At 34.0% G+C, this 13,005-nt stretch overlaps 4 protein-coding genes across 5 annotated transcripts in view; 1 reads left to right on the plus strand and 3 right to left on the minus strand.

The window, feature by feature from the left end:
* Positions 1-346: 346 nt before the first annotated feature.
* On the plus strand, positions 347-1,693 carry LOC111448621 (mitogen-activated protein kinase kinase kinase 18-like). Its single transcript, XM_023088302.1, has one exon. It carries the CDS (start codon positions 377-379, stop codon positions 1,691-1,693), a length of 1,317 nt encoding a protein of 438 aa, XP_022944070.1. The 5' UTR covers positions 347-376.
* A 1,651-nt stretch (positions 1,694-3,344) lies between these two features.
* Positions 3,345-3,978, minus strand: LOC111448806 (dirigent protein 22-like). Its single transcript, XM_023088568.1, has one exon. The coding sequence runs from the start codon at positions 3,913-3,915 to the stop codon at positions 3,400-3,402; it is 516 nt and encodes a 171-aa protein (XP_022944336.1). The 5' UTR covers positions 3,916-3,978; the 3' UTR covers positions 3,345-3,399.
* A 1,282-nt stretch (positions 3,979-5,260) lies between these two features.
* LOC111449028 (B-cell receptor-associated protein 31-like) lies at positions 5,261-7,238 on the minus strand. Its single transcript, XM_023088852.1, has 2 exons — positions 6,873-7,238; positions 5,261-5,900 (listed from the first exon to the last, which is right to left on the minus strand). Exons 1-2 carry the CDS (start codon positions 7,153-7,155, stop codon positions 5,551-5,553), a joined length of 633 nt encoding a protein of 210 aa, XP_022944620.1. The 5' UTR covers positions 7,156-7,238; the 3' UTR covers positions 5,261-5,550.
* Positions 7,239-12,586: 5,348 nt separating this feature from the next.
* Positions 12,587-13,005, minus strand: part of LOC111448500 (DNA repair protein RAD16) — a 10,703-nt gene continuing 10,284 nt past the window's right edge. For both annotated transcript variants that reach the window (XM_023088158.1, XM_023088157.1), the window contains exon 17: positions 12,587-12,955. In XM_023088158.1, the coding sequence (XP_022943926.1) occupies positions 12,886-12,955 (70 nt within the window). In that variant the 3' untranslated portion in view covers positions 12,587-12,885. The remainder of the gene's footprint in view (positions 12,956-13,005) is intronic.

Here is a 13,005-nt window from a genome sequence, read left to right on the forward strand (position 1 = left end):
AAGAATAAATCCACTAGAAAGTACATTAAAATTCACATCCAAATTGGTCACGGCTTTTAAACCAACGGCATATATCCAAATCCAACACATGCCAGCGTTTCGTTTTGCCATGCCATCATTAAGTAGGCAGACCCAAACCAAATCTGCCCCAATCCCCACCCATAAGCTCGACACGTGGCAATCTCTCCGTAGAGAAATTGTCAACCCTTCTAAAAGACAGAACAACCCAACCAATAAAACCAACCCTTTTTACTATAATCCAACCTTTTTGGTAATTTCACTCTCTCTCTCTCTATATATATACACACAATAACCCCTTTCGTTTTTCAAACCCATCCTACTCATCTACCCATCAAGCTTTCTTTTCTTCAACCAAATGGACTGGACTAGACGCCACGTCATCGGTCACGGCTCCTCCGCCACCGTCTTCCTTGCCACGGATTCTTCCTCCGGCGACGTTTTCGCCGTCAAATCCGCTGAGATTTCACACTCGCAATCTCTACAAACTGAGCAACGGTTTCTTTCTTCTTTAGCCTCTCCGTACGTAGTTTCTTATAAAGGGTGTGAGGTCCGGAGAGAACAGAGTGGGGTCGTGATGTTCAATCTTTTCATGGAGTATTTGCCCAACGGTTCGCTTGCCGACGTAATTCGCCGCCGTGGAGGACGGCGGCTCGACGAGGCGGCAATCGGAATTTACACGCGGCAGTTACTACAAGGCCTACAGTACATTCATTCCAAAGGCTTGGTACATTGCGACATTAAATCCCGAAACGTTTTGATCGGTCGAGACGGTGAGGCTAAATTGGCCGATTTCGGGTGCGCCAAGTGGGCAAGCCAAACAGACTCAATTGGCGGCACGCCGCTGTTTATGGCACCAGAAGTGGCTCGTGGAGAGCACCAAGGGCTACCCTCTGACATTTGGTCCATTGGGTGTACGGTCATCGAAATGGCCACCGGCGGCGGCTCACCCTGGCCGAAAACAACCAGCGACACCGACCCAATTTCCGCTCTGTACCGAATTGGGTATTCCGGCGAGTCGCCGGTAATTCCATCCTGTTTATCCCACCAAGCAAAGGATTTTGTTGAGAAGTGCTTAAGAATGAATCCAAATGAGAGATGGACAGCCAATCAGCTTCTAAATCACCCATTTGTGGGGGAATTCACTTCATCCCCAAAGAAAATCCATGAAGTTCATTCGAATTCTCCAACGAGTATTCTAGAACAGGGCGTTTGGAGATCCATTGAAGAAAGTGAAATCAGAGAAGCCAAATCGTGTAGACCCAATAGTTGGGCAGCAGAGCAGATCCGACGGCTGTGGATGGCCTCAGGAGAGCCGAGATGGAGAGATGATGAGAACTGGATTACAATTCGAAGACAGGACATTGGAAAAAGCAAAGAAGTCGGTGACGAAGGCGACACGATTGGTGGGTCAGAAGTGAAAGGCTGTAGTAATAATTGTTGGGGTGAGAAACAGAGTGGCGGTGGCGGCAAGGAGTGGTCGGAAACGGAATTCACACAGAATAACGGTGGCTTTAGCTGCAGAATTAGTAGGAATGATTTGGCAGACCATCGTTGTAAGAACATTATTAGTCTTGTACATAATAATAATAATAACAATAATAATAATAATAATCCTTCAACTTTTCATACTCATACACCTAAATTTCTTCCTCTAATGTCAATTTTATTATGAAATTCAATTCAATTCAATTCAATTCCTCTCTCCCTTCTCTTTTATTTATTTTTGTGTCTCCCGATTATTGTCGTAGATGGGTACTTCCTAATCTTTGATACGATTACATTAATTAAAATTTTGAATAAAAAATTTCTAAGAGATAAGAGACGAGACGTGTTTATAAAATTTGGTCAATTGAAGAACCCTATGAAACTCAATTTTGTAATATCAATTTGTTTGGGTCGGTATGAATTAAGTTGCTTCATGAGCTCACCTAAAACTAATAGAACGACTCCATTGTTAAGAATTACAAACCCTCCTCAGACTATTCTTCTCAATAATTCTCAATATTTACCGTAAAAAAATAAATAAATAAGAGAGAGTGGGAGAGAGGCGAGTTAGGGTTAATGAAGGAATGGCCTAACTCCCATCCACCGTCGGTTGAAGATTAAGAAGAGGCCATGCCATGTGTAACTTAATTACTACTCATTGCCCAACATCCTATTTTGTCTCTTCTGTGCCTTTTTTTTTTTTTTTTTTTAATTTAATTTTTTACATTATTTTAATTTTAATTTTGCCAAATGCTAACTCACCTTTGGTTGGCGTCCACGCATCTCCCCTGCCTCCACGTTGCCTTTATCAAACCTTTTCTTTTTCCTTTTAAATAATTTTATGGAGTTTCATGTTCCTTTCTTTTTAGCACTTTTCATTTTAAATACCCACTTTTTACTCAGCTAACTTTCAAAACTTTTTTTACTTTTTTTAAATAGCCTATATATTTTTAATTCTTATATAGTAAATTCTTTAATTTTTCTTAAAATTTAGTCATAAAATTATAAATCTATTAAACACAAAATTAAATATAAATTTTGAAATTAAATAAAGATTTTAAATACAAAAATAAAAAATAAATATGAGATTAAGAAGTCACGAGACTTATTTAGGGTGGTTGTGCGCCACCGCATACCATAAAACCATTCAAATATTAATCCATAGTATAGGGAGTACCTACTAAGCATTCCATCATACATTGGATGGCTCCTGTTCTTCCACGTGTACCTCATCTATTGGCTCTCTCTCTCTCTCTCTCTAAATTCTAAAATTATTCTATTTACCTACCACAATTCCATAATTATCTCATTTAAAAAAACGAAAGCAAATTCTTTTAATTATTCACACATAAATATTAAAAAAAAAATCCATATTTAACTTTAATTAAATAATTTTTGCCATATAATTTTAAATAATTAAGTATTTATTTTCCTTCCCATATTAATGTTGTGGTAATTAAAACATTTAAAAGTTATATTGGACCCCTCCAATTTATGAGCACTCAATTTTTCAATAAAATGTTACAATTAAAAGGTGCCCTTAAATTAAATTCATTAATTGATTGTGAGTAATGTCCTAGTTTTAGACTACTAAAGAATTAATCTACCCTAACGTATTGAAATTCACAATTTATGCATTTTTTTTTAATTTCTATAATAAATATTTAGAGTTATTCTGAAAATATGAAATTGAAATTAACTTATAAAACCATATTTATTATTTTTAGAATTTTCCCTAATATATATAAATTAATAATGACGTATAGGATTGGCTAATCATAATTCAATGAATAATTAATACGAAGGAATAATGGAATAATTATTTAGATTAATTACATTAGTTATTAAACAAATACCTTTTTATTTAATTTCTTGCATAAACATTTCCGGTTACTAGTAATGTTTGACAGTGACGTTGAACTGAACGACGGTGTAGCCGTTGGGAATGTCGGTGACGACATTCTTACCGACGGCGAACCCTCTGGCGAACCGGAATTTGCCGGTCCCCGACACCACGCCCAGCTCTCTAACGCCTTCGAATTGTCGGCTCGTTCCTTGAATTTCGATGCTGCTCCCATCCTTGAACCCAAGCGATAGAAGCACTAGCAAATTCCGGCCGTCCGCGGCCGCCACGGCGTATATTCCCTGAGCTCGCCCGAGCGGCGTCGAGTTGGGATTTGGGCTAGCGGTGATCGGGTCGTCGGTGACGAAGATGGTGCCGAATTCGGTGAAGTTCCAGGGCTTCCCGGCGATTCCGGCGACTGGGATGAAAGTGGGGTTTGGGCCATTGGCGAAGTCCTGTAAGTAGAGAATTAGATTGGTCTGTTTCAGCTTGGCATTGGCGGCGGAAATGGCGGCCGTCGCGAGAATTAGAACCATGGAAAGCTTGGTTATGAAGTGCGCAGCCATTTGTGGCGGAGGGAATTGAGAAAGGGAGTTGGATTGAGTTAGTTTTTATTGTGGTGAAAATGGTTTTATTTACAGCTGGATTTGGCCGTTTCTTTTGTATAATATATGGTTAAAAGTATGGAATAAGTTTATGTATTACATAACGTTTTAATTTAACCAAACTTTACATTAAATATTCACATATGATTACTTAGAAAAATATGATAGTTTTAATTTTAATAAAATATGTTTTATTTCAAATTTTTTTGTGGGTTAAATTTCAATTTTCTAATTTTTATTGTTGAATTTCATAGTCAATATGTAACATATATATTTAAATTAATAATTTTTTAATCTAATATTGTTTCGTGTATCAATCGGTCAAGCAATTGGGTGAAAGATTTAATTTCATTTCTCTCAAGTTTAGAGCTTTTCTTTTCTTTTCTTTTAATTGTTTGAGATTTGGTTGAAGATTTTGTTAATGTTATTAAAATTTCATATAAATAAAATATTTTTAGATAATTTTAATTTTATTAATAAGTTAGATTATTAAAATAATTTTAATTAATTAAAATTTAATTTAATTTTCATTTATGTTGAGTTTATTTTATAATAAATTTTATTAATGATGTACAATTTATGTTTAAAAATTAAAAAAAATAAAAAAGTCCTACAAAAATCACATTTATAAATCTTTGAAATAAAAGAAAAATTCTAAGAGAAACAAAAAAGAATAAGGTAGCGAAAGGTCAAGTGAAGTTATTTTCTTCTTTTAATAGTCTTGGAAGATTCCGAACAAGTTTAGTGGATGGGCAGATCGAACAGAACCCTGTCAGTTATGACTTTAGGGGACGGTGCCTAAACTAATTCCCGATCTTCTTTCAAAAGTGGTGATGTAGGCAGATATTAGCTTGACAGTCCCTGGTCGAATCTAAATAGTAGCAGGAGGACTTAAGTGTATGTTCTGGAATAGGGATGTTCATCTTTTGTAACAAGTAACAAGTAGACCCATGATACGGACTAATAGATGTTCATACTCTTGCTCGAAAGTCAGATATCTATATCATAGTTAGCAAGTGCATTTGATGAAAAAAAAAAACGAAAGTAATTTAAAGTTAATGGTGAAACTTATGAGTTTGGAAAGATTTGTTAAGGTGTCTATTTTGTGCATCGATAGAGTTTAGTTTTGTGTAATATTTGTATTTTCGACCTTTATATTTCTCCGCATATGTGAGATGCCACATCCGTCGGGAGTAGAATTAAACACTTTTTATAAGAGTGTAGAAATCTCTCCCTAACAAATAGCAGACGTCAATGATTCAACGATGAAGTGTTGAATGAATAGCCTTTGCGCCTATGAAGTTGCAAGTACCAAAATCAATTGGCATTGGATCACATTGTCATATACAATGTAATTACATTCAAAAGACATACTACAAACAAACAAACCAAACAGCCATGGAAAGTAGTCTTAAATGGATTAAGCAAGCTCCCACTTTTAATATCCCACCTTAAATTTCATTTCACTGATACAGACAGACCCAGCTAACCAGAGGCACTTCGATTAAGAGCGAGGCATAAACGCATGATTTTCTTAAGCCTCCAACGACACGATGCGAAAAGGATTTAATGACAGCCTCTAAATGCATCACCAGATTATGAAGAACCATGTTCGATCGACTCCAACTGATTCCGAATATTCTGATTGTCCTCCAACAACCGATCGTACTCGAGCAGGTACTCCTCAGATTGCTTTCTTAAGGCTTCTGTTTCTGCTTCTGCAGCATTTGCTTCTTTTGTTTTTGCCTCAACTTCAGCTTCCAGTTTGGTTATTTTACTCCTCAAGGTAGTTGCCTCTTCTCCCAGGGATTTAAGCTTCTCCGCGCTTGCATCCTCTGATGCTCGAATTTGCTTCTTTGCGACCTCCATGGTCTTTCGGAGCAGTCGAAGCTCTCGGATGTAGTGATGTAGTCTATCAATCATCAGGGCAAGGAACAACAAAAACCCTGCAGAACATACATGTTATATTCAAATCTAACATGAAGTACTCAAACTAATGGGAATGAACTGCAAAATTGCAAGCAAATGGAAAAACAAAACAAAATCTCTCGTAGAACAACAATAAGATATAGATTATCAAACAAACAAAATCTGATAAGAACAACAAACTTAGGCAACATTTGATAATCATTCTTATAAACTTTACTTTCACCTATTGTTTTCATGCTCTATTATCTATTTTTTTAAAATGTTTTCAAAAACCAAACTAAGTTCTTCAAAACCTGATAGTTTTTGAACTTTGGTTTAGAATTCAAATGGGTTAATAAGAAAGGTGAAAAACTTATCGAAATCGTAATCAAATAGGGCGTCCCGCTTCAAAATTGAAGGCCATATCACATCTGTTGACATCAACTATTAAGAATGATATTGTTTTCAAACGCTCCTACTGATTTTCCTTCAAATTACTCTGTTAATACATGATATGATGCACAAGCAGGATTCCATCCCCATGAGTAAAGCACCAAATCCATTCGCATTTATAAGGATTTATCAGTAAACTCCGTTTATATGTAAAATTTTAAGCAACCTAGAAGCATGCGAGCATGATTTTAGATTTAATACATTGTTCCTGACAGAAGAAAAAGCCCAAACGAAGTGGAGTGAACAGCAGCTCAGTTTTAGGAAAATGTTTAATGTCACATCACAATCATTGAATCGAACAAGATCTCCCGCCCTTTCGTCGAATTCTGGAGTTAATTTGAAAGAAATGAATCCAGTTCTGTCGGTTCTAACTAGCCCAGTGACCAAGCCAATCATTCAACAGATGCTTGTAAATCCAATAATTTCGAAATCAATCAACGCTCGAAATCATAAATTAAGCATAACCAACACATTTCACCCTAAAATTGAAAGAACCCTATCCAGAAAGCAAAGATGAAGGAAAACGGAAGTGGAGAAAGGATTAATTTAAAAATTACCCATGAGAGAAGCTTCAAGCAAGTGATTGGACATAAGGACCTGATCCGTGGGATTAACCTCACCAGCCTCAATCATCCGATTCTGGATCTTAACCATGCTATAGACGCTGGAAATAAGCACAACGAAGACAGTTCCGGCGATTGTTTGAACGACGATTGGGCCTTTTCCACGCTTAACACGATCCAAACTCAAGATCACAAGCTTCCTCAGAGGCGTCCTGAAGAGGAGAGTCAAAATCAGAGCCATTTCGGCTGCGATTACCGTGAACAGAAGCTGAATCATCCTCTACAAGATTCCGTCTGCAACAGAGCGTTTCTTCCAACCCTTTGTTAGTGGCGTTCGGTGTAACCTTATTCAAACCTCGATAGAGAATGCCTTTTTTTTTTTTTCTTTTTTTTTTTTTTGCGCTAGATTACAAATTTAGAAAAATTGGGTGACTGTTTGACTCTATTTTTTATTTTAATTTTTTAAAATTCACAAATTTATTATTTACATAAAAAAAAATTTAGAGTTTCAATTAGGACATAAATTACACCATCAAATCTTATAAATTTAGTTATAAATATTAATAATTAGTTTGTAAACATTTTAAGCTTTTATTTAAAATAAAAAAAAACATTTCAATTGTTTTCTAATATTATTATAAAAAATTACTCAGATCTATATTTATTAATTAAGTTAATCATGAATAATTTGCTTCATCAATGCAACATAAATTAATAGTGAATAGAAAATTAGATTAAATATTGTAAAGAAAAATATTTCAAAGAATCTTAACAACTAAGATACATATTCCTTTATTTTAAGTGAAAATAAATTTAAAGCAGTGCAAAATAGGTAACTTCGTATTTCAATAGATACATATTCTTTTTTTTAAAATTATTTATCGGTTAAATTAATAAAAATATCTCTAAAACTTTCAAAATTTTCAATAATACCCTTAAATTTAAAAATTATATATTTACGGTTAGTTTTGGATGAAATTCGTAAGTACTCCAAAACTTTAAAAAGTTTTATTAATACTCTTATCGTTGGTACTATGTTTAGAAAATATTTACAAAATTTTAAAATTAATATTAACATTCTTTACTTTGATAAATAAAAGTTCAAAAGAATTTTTATCGTTAATATATGAACAAAAACGGTCTATAACACTTAATAGATTATCTCTAAATAAAATAATTATTTTGACAGAATTCTACAAAATAATAAGAAAATTCATGCCAAACTCCTCTTAGAGTAAAATAGAAGTAAAATAGAAATACAGGGTCTAGACTAGAAAATAGAATTCGCGCGGTTGAATTCTCTGGTTTTTGAGTTGTATATAAATGCTTCTCTTCCCTCTCGCACATTTCTTTTCTTGTTATTGCGCTGTGCTCGATGCATTCGATTCACTTGCTCTGCAGGTATCTTCGTTATTTTATCTTCCTCGAAGTTTAGGATTAAATATGTTTCTTGTTGCTGAGATCCGAGAACTCCGAAAGCGTTTCCGCTTTTTCTTCGTTCGATTTATGTTTTGGAAAGTTTCGATTGAGGACGAAAAATACTCGTATATAAGATTCACATGTTTACTGCCTTTGAACACTGTTGTATGAATAAAATGAAGAAAGTATAATAGCGATTCGAGATGAAAATTCCGAATGTCTATCTTTCGTTAATTTTTCGATTATGCAGAAATTGTACGGTTGGTTAAATGATATTTGTTTCGATTGTTCTCTCTGTTTTGTTCACTCCTGTTCTTTCGCGGCAGCGATTAGAAGCAATCTAACTGATCTAATATTGTTTGTGATGAAATTGTAACGCCTATTGTAATTTTGCTTCGAGCAGGTCAGATTTAAGGTGCGAAGGAAACGAGTTTGCATTCGCCGTTTAGTCGCTTCTGCATTATGACGTACAATTGCTATCGTTGTCGTTGTTTATTTGAAAATCAAATGTTTTACGTTTTAGCGGAATGCGAGTAATCATATTTCCTCAGTTCTTGTAATTGGCGAACTAAGAGTCTGAGATCTCAATAACTAGGATATCTGTTCTCTGTATGTTTTACTCATTTCTGTGATGTTAGGATAGTCAGCGTACAAGGTTGGTCTACCAGCGTCAGCGACAACAAAGGCTTCAAAGAAGAGGTACCAAATTTCATATTGGCTATATTCTAAGATCCTTTCAGATTGTGGTTAGATCTGACTTGATTTACGGACTGTGACCGGAAATTTTGAAATAATATCGTTTTGATCTTCAACCATAATGGACATTTCGTATCTCGATATAATATTAAGGATAAAAGGACTCCTAAATGCCAGCTTATATTAGGATTGGGGAAAAATTGTGCTCGTTATGGAAGAATAATAATGGTAATCGTCGTGATCATTCCATCCGCATCAGTTTTAGCTGGGCTATCGGACAGGATTTTACTTTAGCTCTAGAGTCCAGTTTGTTGTCTTGGCCTCTATATGTGAACATGAGATTATAGAAAGGCTCTTGGTATGAACACGGACATGCGCTCAAGCATGCACACACATTATCTGAAAGTAGTTATATATTTACATGGAAATATTATATCATTGCGGACATTCTTTAATTGGAGATGACACTTTCTATTCTGAGCTCCAGCAATAGGCATTACTTAATAGGAAGGTTTTTCAACAAATTCAGAGTAACATCTTCGTTATCTGTGGGTGATTGCCGTCCTCTCATTTGTTGTACCTAATTCACTTAAATTTATCCATTTAGATGGTGATGGTACGTTGTTCGATTATAAAAGTTCTAGGGCAATTCCAATCAAAATAGTAGCAGATTGTTTTCTTATGATAATGGTAATTCATATTATAGAATACTTAACTTAGATTTTAGAATTTTATTATTCACGTGCTTTGATGCATGCTAGTTCAATCGAGTTTTAAATTGTTAGAAGTAAACTAACATTTTGCTTTGCAATTCTAGAAGCCCTAGTTCCTTTCACAGGCGAATTATGCTGGCTTCTGAATTCATGTTTAAAAATAATCTTATTTTGTGGAGTGGTGACAGTTTCGAAGTTGATGAGCCCATTTCTCAAATCGAGGCGACAAGGCTCTTTATTGTACCACTTGACTACGGTGAAGTTTTTCGTATTCCCACCAGGTCGCAGTGGACGTGAATCCAAAAGATGTGAATCTTAGTCGATGAGATTTTCTTCCATTTGCAATAAAATGTCTACTTTTTTCGTCAATACATCAAAGTAATCCTAGTGATCTGTCTATTTCTCGCTATTCTCAAAGGCAATTGGTGTCAGTTAACTGCCGAGGAAGGTGAAACTTCGAAACCAAGCACAAGGATTGCCACTACTTCGAAATCGGGTGAAGGGGTAGCTCAAGATGCTTCATTCGAAAAGGTTGAACTTCAGACAGCACTTCCAAAGCAGAGGGAAAATGATAAAAAAGAAATCCCTAAAGAAGCTTCCATATTCCAGGGCAAAACAAAGAACCGTCTCTCTCAAAATCAACTGCAAAAACACCTTCTCTTCCTCGGAAACCCACACTGCTCAAGAGCCCCAGCTTCCACCCAAGGACGGGAAAAATGAGTAAGCGTTTTGTATTTACATTAATCTCAAGAATTATTTAATCTAACTCAATGTTGCAAGCAACTGTTCCTTTACCTCTTGTTTCTGTATGCAGGTTCCTATGTTGAGACGAAAAAAACATGTCGCAACTCGCTTGAAGGACTCATAATACCTAGACATGCCCTTGTCTCCCTGCATTATTGCTTTGTTCAACAATGCTAAAATCTAAATGGGTTTTCTTAACTTGATTCCATTTTCAACTTTTTATTGATAGTCTCCTGAGCATCATCAAGCATTATGGTTCAGGTTTCATTCCTAGATGACTTTTATGATGCAGGACCATCATGATGAAGTTCTGATCTGATTATAAAGACGATTTTGTCGAAAAACATGCGGTGAAATTAGGATTTATGTCAGCGTTTGAAACAGTAAGTACCAAGTGAGTTCAAGCAAGTAAAACTTACCTATCATGAATGAAAAATTTGGAACTTTTCTTCTTTCATTTGTCTTGTTTCTCAGGACTTACCTATCATGATTCTTTCTCAGGGTCTTGTTTTGTTGTGGTGCCCGTCAATCGCAATGCTGAAACAATGAACTTTGCTGAGATAGAGAAAGAGAACAATGTTTTGTTCGCATGTCCATCGAGGTCGTGACTTCAATGCTACGCCATCCATCTTTAATAGGTAATTCGCTCTCTTGATATATGTTCAGAAATTTCAGTAAAACATAGACGGAATGATCTTGGGGAATCAGTGGGTGGCACGTGAAATAAAATTTACAACCTTAGAGGTGCATAAAAGGATATAGCTGTATATTAATTAAAGAAATATATAATTTTAACAATACCAGGATATTTTTAAGCATAATTTTTTACTAGACTAATGCACTGAAGGAAGATAAAAGTGTTATAATGCAAAGTCGTAATTTTCAATAAATGGTCGAGGGGTTTATTCTAGCCTTATAAAACTTTTTATTATATTGTTAATTTTTTTTTTTATGTTATTTGTTTAGTTTCTTTTATATTATATTATTTTATTATTTCATTATTTTTTGTTTCTTTTATGTTATTTTATTATTTTATTTTGTTTCTTTTATGTTATTTTATCATTTTATTTTGTTTCTTTTATATATTTTAAATATATGTTTTAAGTATAAAAAAACCATTTTTAAATACATGTTTTATAATATGAATAAACTTTTATAATAGGAATAAACTAACCGGTTATTGTAATAGGTTATTGAATATGATTTATAAATGTTTTATTTTTAAAGTATATTGTTTTCATTTTATAAATTCTTAAATTAATAATTTGAAACTTAAATTTCTATATTTGTTTATTGGAAAGCAATTTTTTTTTTTTTTTAACTTTTTCATTGGATTTGGTGGTAAATAGATGAATTTAAAATTAAAAGTTGTTGAAAATGTTGTAACTGTTCCAGTTGTTCTAGTGTTTGTGATAGCTTTTGAATAACATTTAGTATGGGTGAGAGATTCTTGCAGCCCACTAAAATGGTAGACATCAAATCTATTGAAATTAATAGATTTAAAGATTTTGTTATAAAACCGTAATTCTAAATTATAATTTATTTATTATCAATTTTTCTAACTTTACAGCTTTACATTGAAACTATAAATTGATTGATTTATGTTTGTGAATTTTATTAATGTTTGTGAATTTTATTATAAATTAATTTATGTTTGTCTGTGAATTTTTAATATTTTGGTCTAAGATTGTATTAAATATTTATGAATTGTGAATAAATAATTTTTTTTAACTCAACTAAATCCGACCACAATCTGAAATAGAGGGTTACTCAATCCAAATAGAGGATTGTTCAATCCAATCCAACTCACAAACATTATGCAATTTCATATTAGTGTAAATTTTTTTGGCATCAATGGTTTTATTTATTCAATTTTGTTTTAAAACCACAATCCAAAATTAACAATGAATTTTTATGCAAATTCTGTATATTTTCAATTGGCAGCAAGTTATGTAACATGAAAACGAAATAACCAAAAATCAAGCCTATACATTAATTAAATTCTAGGAAAAAACAAACCCAATCAATAATTAATACTTTTAGCACCTGTTAAATGAATCTACAGGCATTGCAGAACCTATGATCTTTTCCTTCTCTTTTATGTGTGAATAAGAGTGAGAGAGAGAGAGAGACTTGCGGGTAAAGTCGAAGCATATCATTGAACTAATGTTTAAACGTTTTGACTTTCCCTCCAAAAGGTAAAATGACATCTGGTCTGCTCCTTCGCAAACCACAAAATATGGAGACAACCAACTAGGCATATGCTCCTCAAGCAAAATATGATCAGAAGCATTTACACAATCAAAATTTGGAATAAGATGTACAAAAGGGCTGTGAGTGTGTGCATGTACATGTACATAACCTTGGCTCTGTTCTCTTTTGTGCGCGCGCAGGTATTAGTTTTTTTTTTTTTTTTTTTTCTTTCGTGAACTTGGTCAAATAAACAGAAATCTCATGTCGTCCAAGGTTAATTTTCCCAAGGCATCGTTAGAGCGACCTACAGTTCTGCAAAGAGAGACACAGTGAATCTTTTTTTTTTTTTTTTTTTTTTTTTT

This window comes from Cucurbita moschata, unplaced genomic scaffold, assembly GCF_002738365.1.
Source record: "Cucurbita moschata cultivar Rifu unplaced genomic scaffold, Cmos_1.0 Cmo_Scf00010, whole genome shotgun sequence".
Classification (NCBI taxonomy): Eukaryota; Viridiplantae; Streptophyta; class Magnoliopsida; order Cucurbitales; family Cucurbitaceae; genus Cucurbita; species Cucurbita moschata.